The 23,281-nt window shown below is 36.2% G+C and overlaps 1 protein-coding gene across 1 annotated transcript in view; it reads right to left on the bottom strand.

Annotated features, from left to right (window-relative positions):
* The window catches only part of CNTNAP2 (contactin associated protein 2), a 1,879,707-nt gene that overhangs the window by 1,258,952 nt on the left and 597,474 nt on the right, over positions 1 to 23,281 (bottom strand). The window contains exon 3 of the mRNA XM_078059689.1: positions 308 to 501. Coding sequence (XP_077915815.1) covers positions 308 to 501 — 194 coding nt within the window. The remainder of the gene's footprint in view (positions 1 to 307; positions 502 to 23,281) is intronic.

The following is a 23,281-nucleotide window of genomic DNA, read 5'->3' as shown; positions in this document are numbered from 1 at the left end:
GAAGGGGACACATCCACTTTGCAAGATAAGGGTTTTCCACCATTTAGGAAAGGCAGGGGGTGGGGCAAGGCACACTGGGATTTAGATCCATTTCCCCACCTTCTCTGGCTTCACTCACATTTCTTTTCTCTCTCAGCAAGTACCAGAGGACACAAACACAAAGACAAGAAACAAAAATAGCATGATCAACCTTCAGCCTGGCCACACCCAACCCTCTCCACCTCCCCAAACTGTGCCAGGACTTGGAGGGTCTGGGGTCACAAATCTGCCACAAGGTTCTGTGTTTGCATTTCTGACAGTGACTCACCCAGATGTTCCCATCCTGATGATAGGGTTTCCAGTTTCTCCCAGTGTCACCGTACAGCATGCGGTATTGGGTCACCCAGTCTGAGCTGCTGTATCTTCCTTGGGTTGCAATGGCACTGATCTGCTTCCGATTGCCAAAGTCAACCTGAAGCCATTGATAATGGTCACTGTCGGATGGAGACCATCCCCCAGCACCTGAAGAAGGTCGAGGCAAGAGAGGAAAATGGATAGAGTTGAAGTTCTACAATTGACTATGGATTATTCTACATCTTTTAATTGGCCTTAGCAGTGCAACATTCTACAGATATATTATGGAATGTCCTTTATAGATGCCACTGGGACTTCAACTAATATTCTTCCAGCTGGGTAACATTGATACTCTAACTTTATAGTGTAATTATGTGCTCATTTTCTCCTGAGCAAATGTCTTCATAATTCCTCAATTAGATCTTATTAGTACATGTCAAAGTCTAATTGGCTGAGGGTTGATCAATTTACCATTAATTCTTCAAATAAAAATCACTAGGAAAAAAAATGTAACAATCTATTAATTCCTCATGTGAGGTTTTATGTTTGATTATAAATTGAAACAAAAAGCAATTATACACAACTCTAAACTCTCTTTTGCATTAAAAAGTTCAGAGTTCAAAGAATACTAGTAGTTCTTGAGAGGAGGTCTAATCTTATATTAAGTCCCATACTCATGAGAACTAAGGTATATAGTTACTCAGGGAATGTATTCACTAACCCTTAAGAGATATACAACCCAGGCCTCTTGATAACCACATTTTGAGGAAAATAATTTCAGTAACTAAATGAAGTAAAACTTCTTTTGGTAAAATATAAAAATTGTTAAATAATAAAAATGCAAAAAAAAATTTTTAGAAAAATAACATTAATATAGAAAAAAATACTCTTAGTTTATACCACTATATAAAATAACTATGGTTGTATGTAAATATATTATGGAAAATATGGCATAATGCTTAGTGCTAAGGGGCAATATAATTTTTTGAGTGAGTTTGGCTACTAATGGGAGTGAATGGTAGAAAAGTATTCAAGAAATTATCCCATGTACAGCGTATCAATATATATATGCAGCACTTCACAAACAAAAAACTTAAAAGAGACAATAAAATAATTTATTCTATGAGGACTGTGATAATAGAAATCATTTTGCAAATCATCACAGATATATCGTTCACTTAATGATGTTTACATGGCTTGTTTCTGCTTTCAGCTATGATAGAATACTTCTCCTGCCATAAAAAAAAAAATCACAAAATTACAAAATGTATAATCCCTTTATAGGGATTAGACAACGGACAATACAGGATCCCTGATCCACAAGAGAAGATAAACAAATGAGGTAACCCCTGCCAGCTTCCTGACTTTCTGCCTCGTTTACTTTCTGGATTGTGGCATATGAAAGAGCATCCCAGAGTACAACAGTGTCAATGAGATGGAGACATATCAAAATCAAATCTCTTGAGGAAGCTGGAATTTGTAGGACAAAGTACCAGGAGGGGGCAGCTCTAAAGAGAAAGAGCTCTGGAAATCTACATAGGATCACCAGTGAGCCTCTGGAGTCCAGATTCTGTATGAATCGGAAGCTGTGTATTTGCAGACCAAGACTCCACAAGACCAGGTAAAGGCCACTATGAAATGAACAACAACCAAAGGGAGCCCAGGGTCGGAAGTAGTTTAATTTCACACTTGAGAGAAGTTGTTGAACAAGGCTAGGCATTCAGCAGACATCTCAGAAATATTAGAATAATTTAGTCCTAAACTAAGGGCTACTCTGGACACATCTGAATAAATGTTGGTAACAAGCCTGAAAAAAGATCAATCTGACCTACAAATAAATTAACTCCTTGCTCAGACAAAACTCAACACTTCATTAAGAAAGGCCGTGAAAGTTCAGAAGCTCAACAACATAGCATCCACAATGTCCAGCATAAAAATTGTTTTAAATATAAGACATTTGGGGGAGAAGGAAAAAATGAATTAAACCAGAGAAAAGTCAGTCAATAGAAATAGATTGTAAATAACAGAGATGATGAAATTAGTTGACCAGGACTTTAAAACTGAGCTTATAAATTAGTTCCATTATTTGAAAGAAAATATAAAATATTGAATGAACAATATGAGATATTAATGGGGAAAATATACAACTAAAGAGAACAAAATGGAAGTTTCTGAAATATATATATTATATATATATATATAAATTTTGGAGGAGGCAGGGAAGGAAAGAGAGAGAGGAGGGAGGAGAGGGAGAGAGAGAATCCTAAGCAGGCTCTGCACTGAGCCTACAGCCTGATGCTGGGCTGGATCCCAGGACCCTGAGATCAGGACCTGAGGCAAAACCAAGAGTTGGACACTCCATTGACTTAGTCACCAGGTGCCCCTAGTTTTTTGTTTGTTTGTTTGTTTTAGTGGGCTCTATGCCCAGCATGGATTCCAATGCAGAACTTGAACTCATGACCCTGAGATCAAGACCTGAGCTGAGATCAAGGATCAGATATTTAACCCACTGAGCCACACAGGCACCCCTAAAAAATACACTTGAAGAAACAGTGGTTGAAAATAGTAAACCCAGATATCTGAGGAATTCAGAGCTGTAAACAGGATCAATACAAAGATAAACACGCCAAGTCTCATCATAATCAACTGGTAAAAAAACAATGCTAAAGAGAAAAATCTCAAAAGTAGCCAGAGGGTAATAACATCTTAGCAAAAATGATGCAAAGCAAAAGACAAAAGAATGACATCTGATAGGATGAAAAGGAAAGGAAAAAACAAATCTGTCAATCTAAAATTCTATATGCAGCAAAAATATCCTTTAAACATGAAAGTAACATGATATTTAGGGCAAAAGCTGAGAGAATTCATCACCCATAGGTATAAGAAACGTAAATTTTTCAGCCTCCAGGAAAATTTTCCATATTGAAACTCATTTCTACATGAAGAAATGAATGCTAATAATGGTAAACATGTCAGTGAAGATAAAATACTTGTTCGTGTTTTAAAATTTCTTTAAAAGATAATTGAGTGGGGGCACATGGGTGGCTCAGTCAGTTAAGCGTCTGCCTTTGGCCAAGTCAAGATCCCAGGGTCCTGGGACTGAGCCCCGCATTGGGCTCTCCCTGCTCAGTGGGAGCCTGCTTCTCCCTCTCCCTCTGCCTGCCGCTCCCCTTGCTGGTGCTCGCTCGCTCTCTCTGTCAGATAAATAAAATCTTAAAAAAAAAAAAAAATTGAGGTTTTTTTTTTTTTAAGATTTTTAATTTATTTATTTTGGAGAGAGTGAGTGAGAGAGAGCGACTACGAGCAGGGAGAGGGGCAGAAGGAGAGGGAGAAGCTGACTCCTCGCTGAACACAGAGCCCAATGCAGGGCTCCATCCTGGGACTCTGGGATCATGAGCTGAGCCAAAGGCAGACACTTAACTGACTGAGTCACCCAGGTACCCTTAATGGAGTGTTTAAAAGAAAAACAGGAACAATGAATTAGAAGGTTTATAACAGATGTAGAAGTAAAACCTAAGACTACGATAGCACAAAGGAGAGGTGGCAAGAAAAAATACATTCTGTATTGAGTTTCTTAGGTTACTAGGGAGTGATGTAATATTCTTTGAAGGTAGTAACCCTATATCAGGGATCAGCCCACTTTTTCTATAAAGGGTTCAGTACTAAATATTTTAGGCTTTGCAGACCATACACCTCTGGTAGAACTACCAACCTCTGCCATTGTAGCACTGAGGCGGCCACAGACGATATATAAACAAGGGTGTGACATGTTCCAATAAAAGTGAGAAACTGTAACTTCTCCTTCAAGTATCAGAATGTCCACTGCAAGCATTACCTCCAGCAGAGGAAGCTGTGATGTGCCATTCAGGTCCTCCTTTATGACAGGAGGAATTATTACTTCAGTTATTTCAAAGTTGCTGAGAGACAGTCGTTAGCTGTAATTCCTCTTGAGGAACTTCCTGAGTGAAAAAGAGGCACTGTATCCAAGGGCATGCCCCTTCCTGGGGTTGTACACATGCAGTGACTGGTCAACCAGGAGTTTGAAAGGGCACTCCTTCCTCCTGCCCCAACTTGGGAAAACTGGTGGGTCATGGCAGTCTGTAGAATTGGTTGAAGCCTCCACTGAGAGTAGATTGCATCTCAACTTCTCCCTCTGCCTCTTTCCACTTCATCCCTTTACCTTCCACAAGTCTCCATCCCAAAGGTACTCTCTAATAAATTCCCTACATGTTCTTCTCCATCTGAGAATTTATATCCCGGGGAATCCAATCTGCAATACCTCCTTGGAATCTCCTGATAATCTGCTCACTAACAATGGGAGTTCATTGTCTCTGTCCGTGTGTGTTATTTATATGCTGTTTTTCCCCTGTTGTAGTATCTGATATTCCCTACAGTCATCTATCATCCACATGCCTATTTTACCTAGAATTCTGTAAAATGTTAGAGGAGCTGTAGATGAATTTCTGGGATAATAACATACCCCATCATCAAGAGATTATTAATATACTTTCTTATCTGTTAGATATATTGTTCCAAACTTAGGGGAAATTCTACAGCTAACTGCATAGAAAATTCTGTGTGTTACCAAAAGCAACAAGGTGATTTGGTCATTGAAGTAAATATGCGATTATTACAATGACTGAAGAGGGGCAAATGTGAGCAATTAATTGTTCAGTGAAATTAGAATATTTCTTCTAATTAGGCCTCAAAAAATATTCCAGTATAAATTTTCTTAAGTTACTCATTTTTACTGCATTACAATTTTTTAATGAGGAGGCAATTAACTACAACTACTTAATCCCATTAATCTCACTACTTTAAAAAGTAGAATTTATTGTCAACTTTAAAGGAAACAAAATTCTAAATGAAGGGAAAATATAAGTTAAAAGTTATTTCTTTGCAGAAGTACATGTGGAGAGAATAGTGATTAACCTCAAGGGGAGGGCAAATGTCAGGCTTTCGTGAAGAACATGGTAGAAAGATCGATGAAAAGTTTCCTATTTCTCTTTGATCTATAAAGCAGTTTAATTTGGGGAAGTTGATTACTTTGTTCATTTGGCTTGTGAAATGTGTAGCCTCTATTGATCCAAGGATTAAGGATGATAACTCTTTCATCACAAAAACCTCGGGAAAATTGTATATAAGAGAGAAGTGTTCCCCAGCATATTGTGGAGAGTATAAGGGGGCAAATGCATTCCCAGTGGATGTTGTGATAGCTCAAAGGAAAAAAAACTGCAAAGTTGAAGAGAAGGTAGAGGAGGTAGAGATAGTGAATAGTCATAAACTCTTAGTTTCGAAGAAGACAACACTAACTCTTATTTGGAAATAAAAGAACCAAAAATATCACTTGATAACTAGAAAGTTGTTAGCATGAACTGAAAGATGTGCACTTATATAAAACTCTTACCATTCCCTAGACAGGAAGGACGCTGTTCCCTCCCTCTTTTTCTCTCCCTCTCCTCTTCCACTTCCCTTCATCCCTCCCTTTCTCTTTTCTCTTTTTTTCTCTCTTTCACATGCATACACCCCGTGTGTGTGTGTGTGTGTGTGTGAATTATAAAGATACATAGTGTTTATATTCTAGTGTCCCATTCTACTGGGGTTACTCGAGTGATAAATTGTAATAGAGAACCTGGAGAAATGAATGAAACTAGCCCTCTAAACTTAGTGAAAGCTTATAATTATGATGGCTATTTCTGCTTTATAATTTATAAACCAGTACCTCTGAGAGAAAAGAAAAACTTAGTAGGTGGTTCAAGAGAGGGCTTGAAATTTCTTTTCTAGTGATAAATGTTTCCTGCATAAACATGATGTTCAAGTGGGTGGTTGTAAACACCACCAGAGATTATAAGCCTAGATTCTAATTTAAAAGAAAAAGGTAGAAAAAATTTTTTTCAATTAAGTGTAGAACTACCTTTAATAAGTGGTTGAATAAATTGAAAAGGAGACTTTCGGGCAAGATCGTATTATGAGTTCAGGCTTGGAGGTCTCCTTCTACTATAAATACATAGTATTTTTAGATGAAATAGATAAAAAGAAAATTGAAAAGACATAGCCAGGATAAAATATAAGATAAGCATCTCCATGCACAAGAAATGCAACCCAAATGCAAGGCAATGGGTAGGACGAAAGCAGGGGCTAGCTGGAGTCAGGGTCTGGGAAAACACAGAGGCAGCAGGGCACTGGATCCTGGGGAATACTGGTAAATGTAAGTCTCTCCATGTGTGTCAGAGAAAGGAAGCCTGGGTCAGGGCTGAAAATAAAGACTAGCCCAGGACTAACTTGCTTGGGAAACAAGACTAAAACAGCTGCTTACTGACTTAGAAATATGGCTTAGATAGACTGTGCCCAGAGAAGTTAGAAAACAGAGGGCACCTGGGTGGCTCAAAGTGTCTGCCTTCCGCTTCGGTTGTAATCCCAGGGTCCTGGGAAGGAGCCCGGACTTGGGATCCCTGTTCAGCAGGCAGTCTGCTTCTCCATCTGCCCCTCCCCCCTCTTCCCCCCAAGTAAATAAAATCTTTTAAAAAAAGGAAGTTAGGAAACAGGTATATATGAGCTCAGCACCACTGACTCAGTGACTGGACTTACGATTCTCTAATAACACTGCCAGACAAAGGCACAAGGTCATCCATGTAGGTCGTGGTTCTGGACTAGGGATGTGGGAAGCTGAATACAGAAAGTCACAAAACTATCCAGCAGAAAAGGAGGTGAGAGACAGAGCCAGAGAGCCAGGGAGACTGGTTGTCAAGAAGAGTGTGCAAACCAAAATTTCAAATCACAGGAAAGAAAACAAATGCCACAAAGTCAGCTAACAAAGTCAAAAGTTCAATGGGAATTAACTCCAGATGTAAGAACCATTGAGGACCAGTGGAAATAAATATGTTTTATATTCTCAAAAATATAAAATAAGTAAGGTACCCATTAAAAGCAGCAGTAATGATCAGATACAACCAGGGGAAATAAAGCATTTACAGACAGATACTACAAAGAACCAAAAAGTAATCTTAGGAATAAAAAAATATAGTCATCGACAGGAAAAAGAAAACTCCATCAGAGGAAAATCCACAAATTACATATTACCTCAGAAAGAATCGCTCAGCTGAAAGGTAATATTGCAGGATTCATACAGAAGTCAATATAGGAAAAAAATGAAACATGTTAGAATTCAAGAACTTCTGCTTTTGACCAAGATGGAGTCATAGGGATTGAATTTACTTCCCCACCTGGAACAATGAAAAAGCAGTCAAAATATATGAAATGATAGTTTGCAAGACCATAAGATATGAGGCAATCAAGGGCTGGAATCCCTGAGATATGGGACAAAATGAAGTGAGTCCTACTTCCCAGCTTCCTATTTTGAGAGAGTTTCCAGGATGAGACATTAGAAAGAACCCAGGCAGAACATGATGGAATCCTTGAATTGAGAAGAGAGAGCTGTGAGACCAGTTGGCTGGAGTCAGAAGCAAAAGAAGGAGTAGAAGGGGCCTTCCTCAAAGTCTTCAGTTGAGTAATGATTAGCATACATATATGGAGAAACTACCCAGAACTGAGCAAAGAATCATCTGAATGGAGGAAGGTACTTCTGCTTCGTACTACTTACCATATGATCCCACCATGCCCCTCCTAGGTATTTTCCCAAGAGAAAACGAAGCCTGTGAACATAACAAAGTCCTGTGCACAATGTTCTTAGCAGCTTTCCTTGTAATAGCCCAAAGCTGAAAGCAACCCACATGTCCATCAACAGATGAACAGATAAACAAATGATGTATATCCATATTGCAGAATACTATTCAGTAATCAAAAGGAATGGACACTGATGCACACTACATGATTAATCTGAAAATAATCTGAAAGGATCCAGGACAAAAAAAGTGCATATGGTAAATTCCATTTATATAAGATTCTAGGAAATGCAAACTGTTATATAAGAACAAGAGCAGATCAGTAATTGCTGGAGGAAGGGGGACAAGGAGGGGGAAAAAGGGGGGTTACAGTGATGCCTGGGTGGTTCAATCAGTTAAGCATCTGCTTTCAGCTTCAGGTCATGATCCCAGGGTCCTGGGATCAAGTCCGGTATCGGGCTCCCTGCTCAGCAGGGAGTCCGCTTCTCCCTCTCCCTCTGCCTCTCCTCCTGCTTATGTGCGCTCTCTCTCTCTCTGACAAATAAATAAATAAAATCTTAAAAAAAAAGGGGGGTTACAAAGTGGCAAAAATAAACCTCTTGGGGTAATGGATATATTGATCATCTTGACTGTGGTGATGGTTTCATAGGAATAACATATATAAGATTATCAAATTACATAATTTAAATATGTAACTATTAGTGTACATCAATGATACATCAATAAAGTTGTTAAAATTTGTAGACAAGGAGGATAAAGATGGAGTTTCAATGAGAAGTCTAAAAAGTTCTAGAATAAAACAAATATGTAGAATATAAACATTTGAAGAAGTAATGATTGAAATTTTTTCAAAATTGACAAAGAAAAAATAAAAGTCATGATGCCACAGATTAAAAAGGCCCTCTGAACACTGAAAAATATATGTAATGTAAGAGTATCACTAAAAGTGTATTTTGAGGTACAAATGAAAACTGGTCTAAAATAATAAGACTAATGAAAGGCAATATTTGAAAAAATAAAGTTTAAGCAGACAATTGAGAATTATCTCATTGATAAATAAAAAAAATAAAAACAGCATCGGAAGAAGTGCAGAAAGTTGCCTGCTAATGAGCTCAGATTTTATTTACAGTGGGACAGAAACAGCTAGAAGGTGTGGCATTTGACCTACTTAGAAGAGCTAGAACAGGCTTCAACCAAGGAGCTATAGTTGTTGATTGGAAGCCAGAAAAGAGAGCCCCAGTCCTTAATTAATGTCTGTTGTGAGCTGGAGAAGTGAAAATGGCAATGCCACGGTTATTCCTAAAATATGGGAAAATTAATGCCTATATAATGTTAAAATGAAAGAGTATTAAAGTACATTTTGAAACAAAACAAAAAAGGAGAATTGATTTTATCAGACATTATTAGATGACAAGACGACAGAACGGCTTGTCTCCCATTTCTGCCTTCTCCAATGAAGACAAGAGATTTCCCTTCATCCTAGAAGGAGCAGAACTAACAACTGAGTACAGGAATTACCTCCTGTGACAAGTTGGGACATAAGTAGAGAGATAGAGCTGCTTTAACTTTTTTGAAACATTTAGCTTATATCCCAAAGGACTGGCATTATTCATCAATGTAACCTAGCTTCTTTGAATATTTATCAAAGGAGCTGCCAGAAAAGTAAAGATAGCCTTCCCACCAACACACATACACACACACACACACACAAACATTAAAAACAAAGGACTTAGTGAATCTAGAAACAAAAATAGATAAGAAAGCTCTTCTTCAAGATCTGGCATGTGGGTTATGAGCATTTAGAATAAAGGAGAAATGGGGGCTTGGTGATACTGGAGGCAGTGTTGGTGGGTTACAAGGATTTCCTTTTTGATCATTTTCTTGTTTAATAGAACACAGTAAATTCCGTAAATATATGTATAAATTGATTTTAGCAAAGCATTCGGCAATATCTCTGATAAACATAAAATGGTAAAATGTGGTTTGGAAGATAACAGTTTTGGGGGCACTCAAAATTAGTTAATAATTATGCCCCAAATATTTTGATTAATGACTATGTCAACTTGAAGAGAGCTCCCTAATGATGTGCCACAGGCTTTCATCCTGTACACTGTCATTTATATTTTTATTACTTAAGGCATGGAAGACATGCTTATGAAATTTGTCAATTACATAAAGCTGGAAGAGAGACCTAATAGGATAACTAGCTGAATTATGATGTAAAATGTTCTTGACTGACTGCAAATCTGAGCTTGTACCAGCACAATTTATCATCAGTAATAAACCAAGATGGCCGTCATGAACAAGTGCATTATCCTTTTCACAACTAAGGTGTATAATGTATAGGAATAAAAATGCAATCTTAATTTACTTTGTGGAAAATATAGTGCTGAAATGATGGCATCTAACTATGGTACTATATTTGCAGTACTACATTCAAAACATTTTTGATACATATTTATTAAGGCTTTACATATAAATAGAAAAATGAACAAATCATAAACATATTGTATTAAGAATTATTACAAAATGAACATAACTGTGTAATCACCACACAGATCTATAAAGAAATCCTTGCCAGCAACCCGTAAGCTCTCAGGTGTCCTTTTCCAAATGTGGTCACCTTTCCCCAATGAATTGCTCCAGAGATTCATCCATGGAGTTGCATTTAGCAGTATATATAGCAGGTTGTAGATTGCTCATTTTCCTTATTGTCTGATATTACATTGTATAATCTACTTCTCTTTATGTATCCATTCTAGTGTTAAACATGTGGATATCTCCAGTGTGGAGTTATTATGAATAATTTAGCCATCAACATTCTTGTTCATGTCTGTGAACACCTATTTGCGCACTTCCGTTGGGCATATGCCCAGAAGTAGGACTGCGGGTCCATACATGTTTGTATTTTTAAGTTTAGTCAATTTTACCAACAATTTCCCAAAGTAGTTGCGTCGATTTTTACCCCTGCCTCCCCAAACATACACGGTAGTATGGTCATGAATTTCTGTTGTACCACATCCTTACCTGAATTTGATGTTGTTAGCCCTTTTGTTTGTTTTTCCTGTAAGTTTAGTTTAGACATTCTGGCTCAATGTAAGTTTAATTCTCATTTTCCTGATAACTATACTTATTCTTTTAATACAACTTATTATAAAATTATTGTAAATTAAGACATAGGTGTTATGAGTGCAAGGATAGGCAAACAGACAAAATAAACAACAAACAGGGTTCTAGAAGGGAGGGGGGGTGGGTGGATGGGTTAGCCTTGTGATGGGTATTAAAGAGGGCACGTTTTGAATGGAGCACTGGGTGTTACACGCGAACAGTGAATCATGGAACACTACATCAAAAACTAATGATGTAATGTATGGTGATTAACATAACACAATAAAATAAAACTTTAAAAAAAAGAAAATGACAGAACTGGAAAAAAACAAAACAAAATATAGATTCCTGAAACAGAACCATATGTATACAGTGCTAACATAGGAAATACAAAGAAATAGTAGAGAAAAGAGGTATTTTTTTCAATAATATATTTGAGGTCAACTGGATATCCACATGGGAAAAAAGTGAAATGTGACTTTCCCCTATACTGTACTCAAAAATCAAGTTAAAAATAGGTAGATCCAAATGCAAGGGGTCAAACATTAAAGCTTCTAGAAGATGATACAGGAGAATAACATCATATTCCTGGAGTTGGGAAAGATTTCTTAAAGAGGACTCAAAAGCACTAGCTATATAAGAAAAGATGGATAAATTAGATTATATTAAAATGAGAAATTATTGATTATCTGAAGGCATTAATAAGAGAGTGAAATGGATAATCACTGATCAAGGGATGGTATTTCCAAACATATAACCAACAAACACTCATATACAAAATGTATAAATAAGTCCTGAAAATCAGTAAGAGATATTCAAACAATTCAATCTAAAAAAAAATGATCAAGGACTCTTAACAGGCAGTCCACACACACACACACACACACAAACACACAAAGGAATATATGCTATACAACATATTAAAAAATGCTCAACCTCATGGGATTGGCATTTTAAGACAGACAAAAAACTAAAAATGTTCAAAGAGAGTAACCAAAATCATGAGAGCACCTAATTTCATCATATTTCTTTGAAGGGACCAATGATGCTGAAGCTTTACAAGAAAAAATCAAGGGGTGACAATTTCCATCTTCTACTATTTGAAAGAAGAGATAAAAAGTTTCTCAATGGTGCAATGATAATACCATAAACTCCACAAGTATGCGCCCTGATGTACATAGATTATGCAGCTTTAAGTCATATTTTTGAAATCAATATGTTTCTTGAACAAAGTGAAAAAATTTACTTCTTGATTCAACACTTGGTTGCATTTGTCTGTCTATAGATTGCTCATCTTACTGCAAATTCTTTATATTTTGGAATTTGATCAACAAAGAAAACAGTATCAAACTGATTTTAAGAAATTTGAAACAAATACTTTGCTGGGAGAACAAAAATTTCCTTATTAAATATGGTTGTTCCTTCAAGGGTCCTACATACTACACTATGAAAATTTGCAGGGAGATCTCTTTATAATGTTGATAGTATCCAGATATGAATTGCATCATCAAAATCAGTAAATTTCTTGAAATTAGGCAAAATTAAAAGCAAATCTATTGAGGCTTCTTTACATATTCCTCACTTCAGAGGTAAATCACTATCTGAGATATGAAATAGGCTTACTGCAAGGCAAGTTTAGTTTCATATATTAAAAAATATACATTTTCAGGAATTTCACAGGTCAATTATATTTTAAGACCTTTGATTTAAGCTAATTTGTTTTTTTAATGTTAAATATTACCTTAAGAATATGCTATAATAGACAAGGAAAATGAAAGCTAGACACAAGAACTATGTTGCTGCATGAAATTGCATAAAGGCTGGATAGCAGCTGAAACTAATGTGAGCTCAAAATTAGGTATGATGAGCTTCTTGTTCTGCATAGAAGCCTCAGTGTGATTTCTATTCTCATCAGAAAGAGTAGATCTTCACAGGAAGTTAGCCTGGGCCAGGTTGTAAAAGTGAACACATGTACACAAGTCTAATTAATGTAATATAATAATTAAGTTTGATTAGAAAATCTTGAACATTGACGTGCTCTGCAATTTCTAAATTTCCTAACCACACAGTGTGTACAATGTATGTTCTTATTTTTTTAAATTCTTGGAAATACTGTAACAGAGAAAACAGACGTTTTCTGTGTGCTATTTTAGGTGGTGGTATCAGGAAAAGAAGATTAAAATTATAAGTAGTCAGAATTCAGTATGACAATTTAAAAAACATTACAATAATATCAACAATAGAGTGGATTACTACAAGTAGTGAGCTCCCCATTACTGGAGCTATTCAGCTGAAAGCTGGATAATAAGAATTTCTTCAGAGGGGAATTTTACTTCTGATGGAAGGCTGGACTAACTAGCCTTTCATTTCATTCACAAAGAAAGTTGGAATGTAATACAAACTATTATGTTGAATTTATTAGCAATACTATCAAGTGATTTTTATTTATTATTGCCTTAAAACTAACAGCTATCCAAGTTTTGGTTGATCTATTTTATTAACATCGGGGGAGGATATTATTTATACTATCGCTAAGTAACATTTGACTATATATAACCTTTATTATTAAAGAGTCTGGTCAATTCCATTTTTACCACAAATAACTTCCCTGGTTTATTCATTCAGCAAATATTTATAGAGCACTTCTAGATGCCAGCCATTAAGGGTTTTGTGTTTTTTTGTGTGTGTGTGTTTTAAAGATTTTATTTATTTATTTGAGAGAGTGAGAGAGCATAAGCAGGGGGAGGGGCAGAGGGAGAGAAATTTTTGTTAAAGCACTCATTGTATTTAGGTTAAATATTACTTTTGGCTTAATATATGGTAAGTGAATTCTCACTCAAGAACATGTATTTGCTCATTCTTGAAAATCATTTGGTTGTCGTCATCTGTTAAATCTTTATAAATTAAATCTTTAGCCATTATCTTTAAAAGGTCCTTGGGTTGAATCAGAAATCTTGTACTCAAAATGCACAAAGCTGGGGTAGGAACAGTCATTTGAAGTTCAGTTTTAACACGTTTTACTTGTCTGCAGTTATTATTCAGACATATGCATGCCCAAGCCTGTGAACATATTCCCCACCCCTTCCTCAGTGTGGCAGAAGCAAATGGCCTATGTGGGTCAGGAAAGGGAGTGGACAGAGTATTCTGATGTGCTAGAAATGAGCAAGGGCTTTTTCACTCCACGTGGGATGGGCAATCCTGGTGTTGGTCTGCTCCAGAGTTATCTAGCAGACTTGACTGAGGGAATGCACAATTCAAAGTGAAAGTTTCAAGAATTCAAATTTAACTCATCACGATAGAGAATCCCTTTAACTTCTGTAGCAGCTTTTAGCTAAGTGGCTAAAATTAAGTGAATTTCAAAACTGATTCTCATCTATATCATCAAAACCTAGTCTCTAGCTAGCATTTTATACCAAGTGAGGTTTGGTTATTTATTACGGTTTCCTTCACTTAAGAAAGAAAAGGGTCAGAGGCACATTTACAAAATGAAAATGTTCTCACTGGTAACTAAATATAGTTTATTGTTTATTAACAAAATAATTAGGGATGCAAGTAATATCTCCATGCCATCTGCCTCAGGGACTCCTTTACTGAAGCCTCATTAGGGGCCGAGCCTCTGCCATAAAAGAGATCAGTGGAAAAAATGCAAATAGCAAAAAAGAGGTATACATATTATCTGCACATTAGCAAAATCTGTTATTGGATATGCAATAATGCCAATGATTTATGCAAATAATATATGCAAAACTATATGCAAAATTGTCTGCAGTGTGTACAATGATAGTCAATTGATACACGTTTTATATACACAATGATGCATGCAACAATACAAAATTGTCAACGATCTATGCAATGATCTAAGGAAGATATCTTGTATATGCAGTGATTTTCAAGTTAGGTCTACATGAAAGTACAGAAAGATGACGCCATTTTCCTACAAAAGATCATGACAGTTGAGACAGATATTCCTACTGACTTGAAGTAAGTGGAAAATTGCCTCATTTCTCCACTTTTTACATTTGTACACTCAATCTCTATGATGTAGCAATTTGAAATGTTTGAAAACATAGGTTTCTTTCTCTGCTTTAGGTCCCCCCCCCTTTTTTTTGTGTGTGTTTTCAGAGAGAAACTGCAAAGGGCTTATTTTCAAGATCAATATAGTTAAATTTAGTAAACATACCCCTTAAATCCAACTCAGATATCTTTTACAAGTTCTGGGATCTTCCCCATAACTCATGCATAGTAAGTGATTCCTTTCTCTTTGGCCAGCACTTTTTGTGCGAATTATTTGTTCCAATCCCTAAGCCCAGTTCCTGGATGCAGGAGTTATGCCATTCCCAAGTTCAGGCTTAGAATCCTCACGAGCCCTGTGAAAGTATATGGCACACTGAAGACTCTTTAAAAAAAAAGAAATACCTGCTGTGATTACAGAATCTGCTTTTGTCAAGAGAGGAGATTTTTACATTCATATAGTTGGTAACATAAACCTATTTCACCAAAAAAGTTGTGGGTGTATTTTGATATAAATAGAAAATATTTATAGTAGTACCACCTCTTTAGGGTCTGAATGTATAGGGAAACAACAGTAGGGCATATATATACATATATATGTATATATGTACATGTAACAGATGGGTCTTGGAAATGCAGTTGTTTTTAGTACAGTCTTCTATAAATGTCATCTTCATATACATAAAGCCATCAATTCTCCTTGTGAAGAACTTCTTTAATAGGTTTTCCCATAGTACAAGCTTGAAATTGGCTGTTCTAACAATGCAATAGGACAACTTAAAGAAAAAAGTCACAAACCATATCGAGACAAAACAAAACAGGCCCCAAATGCTTTGTATATCTTCATAGAGTTAATATCTTCCACTGTCATGAAAAATTACTCACCTCTGCCCAACCACCACATCACTAATTCTATCTGCAGGCTGAGACTGAAGTAATGTATTATAACAGAATGACCAGTGGACCAGAATCAGGAAGCCACAGGACCTGACTTAAGACAGGTCACACTGCTCTAATAAAAGTGGCATAGACTAGGGGGCTTAAAAACAAATTTATTTCTCACAGTTCTGGACGTGGGGAAGTCTAAATTGGGGGTCTGATAAGAGTCTTCCTCTTGGTCCATAGACGGCTGTCTTCACATTGTGTCCTCACCTGGTGGCAGGGGTCAGGGATCTCTCTGGGGCCCCTTTTATAAGGGCAATAATCCATTCATGAAGTAGCAGCCCTCAGGACCTAATCACCTCCCAAAGACACCAGCTCCAAATACCATCACACTGGGGGTTAGGTTTCAATGTATGAATTTGCGGGGGGGGGGCACAAATGGCAGGTCCCAAGCCTCATTACAAAGATAAGTTTGTGTTACCTTATGGAACACGGTGTCCAAATGAAAAGCCTCAACGTTTCGAGTCAGCCATGATAAAAATTAAAAAAGAAGTCATAAATAGTATTCGATGAGAAACCTTGGAACAAGAGGATACAATATTGTTGGCATAAATTCTTTGATAAGTAATGTTCTCACCATTTTTTCAGCCATCTCATTCACAAAAGTTCTCATCATAAAATACCTGAAACCCAATGATTGTAGGATTAAGACGATAAGCAGTATTGGCGGTAAGGGCAGGTGGGGCAAGGTATTTATCTAATGCAAACTGTATTTCTCTTATGGTCTATTTTCTCTATTTCTCTTTATATTTACTGACATACAATGAAAAAGCAAGAGATTAAAGTATTCAGTTGCTAACTAGACAGTTTTTGATTAATTCCTCAAAACATAATCTTGTAACTTTGTGATAACCACAGAACTGTAAAAACGCATTTGTTGTAGGAAATTGGATTTTTATATTTTAAGCTGTAAGTGAATGCCAGTCTTGTATTATCTAATTTATCACTATGAAGAAAAAAAAAAAAAAAGAAATTCCACATCGCACCTGCCTTAGGGTACCTGGCCTAATTTTCTGTATACTATACCTGTGCTTTTGTAATTCAGAAAACATGAGATGATCTGGATTTCTAACAACTTCTGATCAAATTACAGTGGTAACTTTGTTTTATGCTGGAGACAAAATGCCACTGTAACTGCCACATGAAGAATAAATTGTAAGGGAGTACAGAAACTAGAGAGAAAGAAAAAAAAATCACAAGAGAACTGATTTAAAGCGTGTTGCCAGTGAGAAGGTGGACGAGAGAAGTGACAGAACAAGCTGCTAGACTGGGTTTTAGGGTCCAGCTACCAGTGGCAATGGTGAGAGAAAAGAAGGGATCAAGGACAGCTTCTGGATATTTTCGCTTGAGGAACTGACAGTGTATTGGGATGGTTTCAGTTATCCCTGGAAGCAGATGGACCTATGTCATTCACTTTGCTTCATGTCATCATGTAGGCATTTTGTCATCTCACATCCTCACCAGAAGAAGGGCGTATATAGTACAATAAGATACGTTGAGAGAGAGAAAGACCACCTTCACATAACTCTTATTATAGTATATTGTTATAATTGTTCTATTTCATTAGTTACTGTTATTAATCTCTTACTGTGCTCAATTTATAAGTTTATCATAGATATGTATGTAAAGGAAATAAACCATGGTGTGTGTGTGTGTGTGTGTGTGTGTGTGTGTGTATATATATGTTTGGTACTATTCAGTTTCAGGCATTCAATGGGGGTTTTGGAATATATCCTACATAGACAAGGGGGGGGGACTACTGTATTAGAGAAACACATTTGGGGAAGAAAATCAGAAGTTGTGTTTCCACCTTAGGTTTGAGATGTCTATTAGACATTCAAGTCAAGATTCCAAGTAGGTTGTATATATAAATCTGGATATCAGGAAGAAGTCAGGGTTTAGGATATAAATCTAGAAGCCATCAGTATATGGATGATCTTTAAAGGTGACTTTAAATGAGATACTTTTGTGAAGGAAGTGAACAGGGTCCAGGACTTGAGTGGACACACCAACATGTGGTAACTATTTAGAGAAAAAGGAAAAGGAATGTCAAGGGAGGTAGGAAGAAAACCAGGAGAGTGGGGTGCCATGGAAAAACAAATATAAAAGCTCTTCCAGAAAAGAAAGTGGTCGACTATATTATTTTTGAGTCGATGTGGCAGCACGTTTTTTTTTAATAGTCAAAATGTAATCATGCTTTTAAGCTCTGAACTCTACCTTGCCAATACTGGAATATTTTCTCCTATAGGAATAAGTCTTATTGCTTGTCACTCCTTCCCTAAAGGAAGGAGATATGTGCATGAATATGGTTTTTGTTCTATTATACCACTACTCATAACCAGCTGAAACTGACACATCTAAATTTTCATAGGGGAAAGTTAGGGAACTTTGCACAAAAAAATTATATAGAAAACTTTGTAACCAATAGAAATAACAATAAAGATTATTTCCAAATTATTTATGAAAAGAACAGAAAATGAAACTAATTATACATTGATTTAAAGTAGGTAAAATTATGAATAATACGGACTGGTATAGAATAAAATTTCACATCTTCACTCGCTTGACATATTATCATTATTATTATTTTAATTTTATGATATAAAAGAGTTTATCATTGTAATTTTACCTTCTGGCATGTTAACTAGTGAATGCTGAATATCTTCCACACACATACATACACTAATTAAAAAACTACTAAGTAAATTATCTCTTTATGGCCTTTGTCTATTTTCTTACTGATGTTTTAATGATTTTCTTATCCCACTGTATGAGCTTTTTAAATAACAGGCATGTTACTCTTTAGTCTCATTCCCATAAATAAAATACTAATAAAATGGTTTACATTCAATGCTCATATATAGTAATAGACTTACATGTGATCTTTACCCAAGTTCCCATTTTATGCATGTTTAAAAACACAATCCTGGCAAGTTTAGGTGACTGACCCAGGCCACAGAGAACAAAGGGGAGAATTTAGTTTGAACTCTGATGAGTCTGATTCCAAAGCCCAGCTTTCTTTCACCATACAAAAAATATTTTTTATAAGAGATATTAAAAATAAAAGATCACTGAAAACGTAAACATAACATCTTTTATTTTCATTTATAGTTTTGTTTTCAAATGTGATTTTGCTTAATGAAGAAACATGAAGCAATATGTTAAGCAGAGAGGAGTATGCAAAATACTTTGGCCTTCTTAAGAAACTGAAAGTAAAGCGTTTCTATGAACTTCTTAATGGGCAAATCAAATCCCTTTAAAAATTAATGAAGTGTCACTAGTTTAATACTGAAATAAAGGCAAAAAGCATCATGCTCCATTAGCAACACTGTCTCCTGTTATTATTTGAATTTGGGGTTAAAGATGACTCTTTCTCACCATCCCTTAGTAGAGAACTTCCAATTCAGTGCAACTGTGAAAACTGTCCAGTACAAGAACAACAAGCATATTTAAAGTTAAAAAAGAATATGAGAGAAAATGAAAAAAAAAAGGATATTGTAAACTAATGAGGAAAAATATAAAATACAGAAATGGTTCACCATAATACTAATGTTTACTTAGCTCTCACTTTTCATTCTAATTTTTCAAAAATTACAAATATATGTGCTGTAGACACATGTAGCAAGTAGACAAGAATTTCTTTATGAGTAAAGGCATCTATCATCTTACTTACCACATCTAGTGAATTCTTGAAATTGCTATTACTGAACAGTGAAGCAGTGTGGTATTGTGTATTTGCTATAGCCTTGTCAACAGATTAACAATCAGGTAAGACAAGAAAGTGCATTCAGCACTAATTCATGGGGAGAAGCATTTGTCATCTTGAAAATATGCTCTCCGAGGATATGAAATTTAATGACTATGAATTAACTCTAAATAGTTTGTGACTTCAATGTAATTATGGGTCAGTGAATTGCAAGGTACACGTTCAATAACTGAGAAATAAAAGTTAATTTTTCAAAACATAAGGCTAAATTATTTCTTTAAATTATTCATACATTTTTTCTTTTTTTAAATAAGTGCTATAAATCTCAGGAAATACTACACTTACGTCATCCTGATGAGAGATGCTTTATAGTATTTTTTTTATAACAGGGGCTTGGGAGATCCATCTAGTCAGACCAAAAGTGGATGAAAGATTTGTCTTGAAGCTAATACTGCATCACATTGCTAATACACACTATATATACTCTTTTAATATATATTATACATACTATATATGGAGAGAATATAGTGTGTGTATGTGTGTGTGTGTGTGTATGTCTTTGGGTTAGCTCAGGGTGTGAAAGATAATGGGTGTAGCTAAAGTCCATACCTTTATACCTTCCTATCATTCATTCATCTGGCTTTGTTATCAGTTCAGATTTACTTTGCTTTCAGAGTGTTTGGTGACTCTCTGGCAATCTTAGCTTTTTAACAAATCCTACAGATTGTTTACAGAAGAATATGAAATATCAAGGAAAGGATTTTCTACAGCCAGTTTTCAAATGCTCAGTTAGTATGGGATCCAAAGACTTAGCATGCAGTATGTACTCTTTTTTTTTTACATTGTTGATAACAATTTTTTTATTTTCTTTATTTACTTCACATTTATTGGGTGATAAGCACTGAGCTAAGCAGGTTATTTATTTAATCTTGGAACACAGCCCTAAGAAAAAGATGTTATGCTTCTGCTAACAATAAGAACATTAAAGACTGAGGGGGCGTATTCATTCTTGCAAGGTTACAGAGATGGCTAGGGGAGGGGGTCTAGATTCCAATCTGAAATGGTTAGATTCTAACCTCTGGGTTCAGGAGCCCATCAGCTGTCAGTCAAGCTCAGTGCAGCTGACTTAGACTTATTATCTAGTAATTTTTTTCCACTTATATCTGGGTGTGTCCAGGGAAGAGTTTTTTCCTAGTTGAACAGATTGAGGAACAACATAAAGAATAAGAATGATAGTTGTATCAGAAATACTAGCCAAGTCACAGGTGAGCAACACAGCTTAAAAGCAGCAGAAACCTGCTACCTCTGCTTTCTGAAGGACATTTTAGGCTTCTATTGATAAAACCATCTAAGTTGAAATGCATTCTAGCCATACTTTACAATTTAGTTTACATTCTTTGCAGTGCTCTCGATCAATGCACAGGATCTTGTTATATTACATGAAATATAAATTAGAAATATCTATAGAAGAATTATTTGAAACATATAATGCTGTTGTCTTTGGGGTTTAATTTTGTATATTGTAAGGAGATGAAAATAAACCCCTAAGGCAGAAACACAATTGTATGCTTCAATGAATAAATTATATTAGGGAATGTACTTGAGAGATGGCAAGAAACAAAAGACAGGCTGCTTATGGAATAAACTCGGTCTCCAATGAAAGTAACAAACTTTGTAGGCTGCAGTAACAACATCATATCAATAATTTTGCTATTTTCCAAGACATTTCTTATTATTTCTCCACGTTTAAAACCAAAGACAAAACGTGGATTTCTGGTACCCCCCCTCCCCAAGATCACCAGCAAATGGAATGTAAATCTTAAAAGCAAAGAACTTAAAGAGTCTGAGAGATTCTTAATTACAAAAGAAAGGGGAGGGTCATTATCTTGATGTTAGAATAAAGCCTGTGTACTATTAGGAGAAACATACACCAACACATGTTTTTCAGCAGCAACTGAAATCTAATAAAAAGGACAGGCAAGAAGAAGACAATAGAGACACAGAGTGAGAACAGAGAGAAGTACAAGGAAGGAAAACAGGCACTGACTAGGTGTGGAGGGAGAAGATTCAGTTGGTTTCAAGGTGTGGGTTAATTAAGGTAGACCAACCTTGGGGTAACTTGGTTAGATGGTCACTGGGAAAGGTAGTGCTTATACATGTAAATCAACACAGTATTTCTGGAGGTGATTTTGGCAATATTCATCAAATACATTCAGTGTTTCTTTTCTTTGTTCCAACAATTCCATTTCCAGGTGTCCTCATCACCGCCCCCCTCCAAAGTAGGCAAAGATGTACTTACAGAATGCCTATTACAGCATTATGTGAAATTGCAAAAGAAAAAGGGGTGTGTGTGGGGGAAACTCATCTCAAGATCTAATAATAGGGAATTATCTAATTACAGGGAATCAGTTTAATAAATAACGATCTTATTAACAATATACAAGACTACAGGATCGTGCTTATAAAATTAAATTAAAAAGACATTACAAATGATATATGCAATAATATTGTTCAGGTAAGCAGTTAGTTAGGTTGTAACAGGATGCCTGGAGGTCAGCTATGAGGAAGTCCGAGGCCGGTCCTGGCAGCACTCCAAACGGAACCCGTAAGAAACCAGATCTGACAGAGCAGACAGGCCCAAGATGACTGACAACTGAGGCCACAGTTCACCTTATTCCTTCATTATCCTACATTACCATATCGAAATTTCCTCCCCAAGGGTGCCATGACACGAAACCTTGACCAAATAAGGAAGAAAAGGTGGGTAACCCACATTCCCAGAGGAGACCACCCTGCTTCCCAGAGATCCCCACCTCCAGTCATGAATATTCCACCCCTCTGTTAACAACTGACAATAGAGACTGAAGTCCACAGGCCAATGGGCTCAGCTCTCCCTTGAGCTCACCTGCCCTCACATCCAGAGAGTACACTTTCGCTTTATTAAACTGTGAGGCCTCCCCAGTCCACCCGGCCACAATATTATAGAATTCCAATTTTGTGTATAAAAAGAAAAATCATACCCTAAAAGATTATCAGTAGATAATCCCAGTTTATAGGATTATGGGTAAGTTTTCTTGTCTTTGTTATTCCAGTTACTTGATTTCCAAACTTTCTACAATGAGTATGTAATGTTGGTATAATTTTAACTGATGTAAATATGAATTTACAAAAACTCTCAACATCTACTTAAACGCTGGGAAACTTTATGCATTTATTTATTCCTTCATTTAACCAGCACTTCGATGGGACCTATCAGGTGCTGGCCTCTGTTCTTTAAAAATACTATTTAAATTACTCCTCACAATAACTCTGTGAGGTAGGTCTATCATCATGCCATCTTTACGGTATGAGCCAGAGCTGGGATTTGAAATCAGCGAGTCTGGCTCATAGTTTGTGTCTCAAGCACTATGCACTGCTTCTCTGTTCTGAAATGGGCCAGATGAAGCAGCCCATTTTAAGGGTCGTTAATGTGGAGGCCTTATTTTTTCAGTGGTCAGAATGGCATCTTTCTATAAACAAGATACAAGCAAACTTAAGAATGGGATCCTATTCCTAGGTC

The sequence above is a fragment of the Halichoerus grypus genome, chromosome 12, assembly GCF_964656455.1.
Source record: "Halichoerus grypus chromosome 12, mHalGry1.hap1.1, whole genome shotgun sequence".
NCBI lineage: Eukaryota > Metazoa > Chordata > Mammalia > Carnivora > Phocidae > Halichoerus > Halichoerus grypus.
Note: the sequence above shows the minus strand (reverse complement) of the source record. Positions and strands in the feature narration are given on the sequence as shown.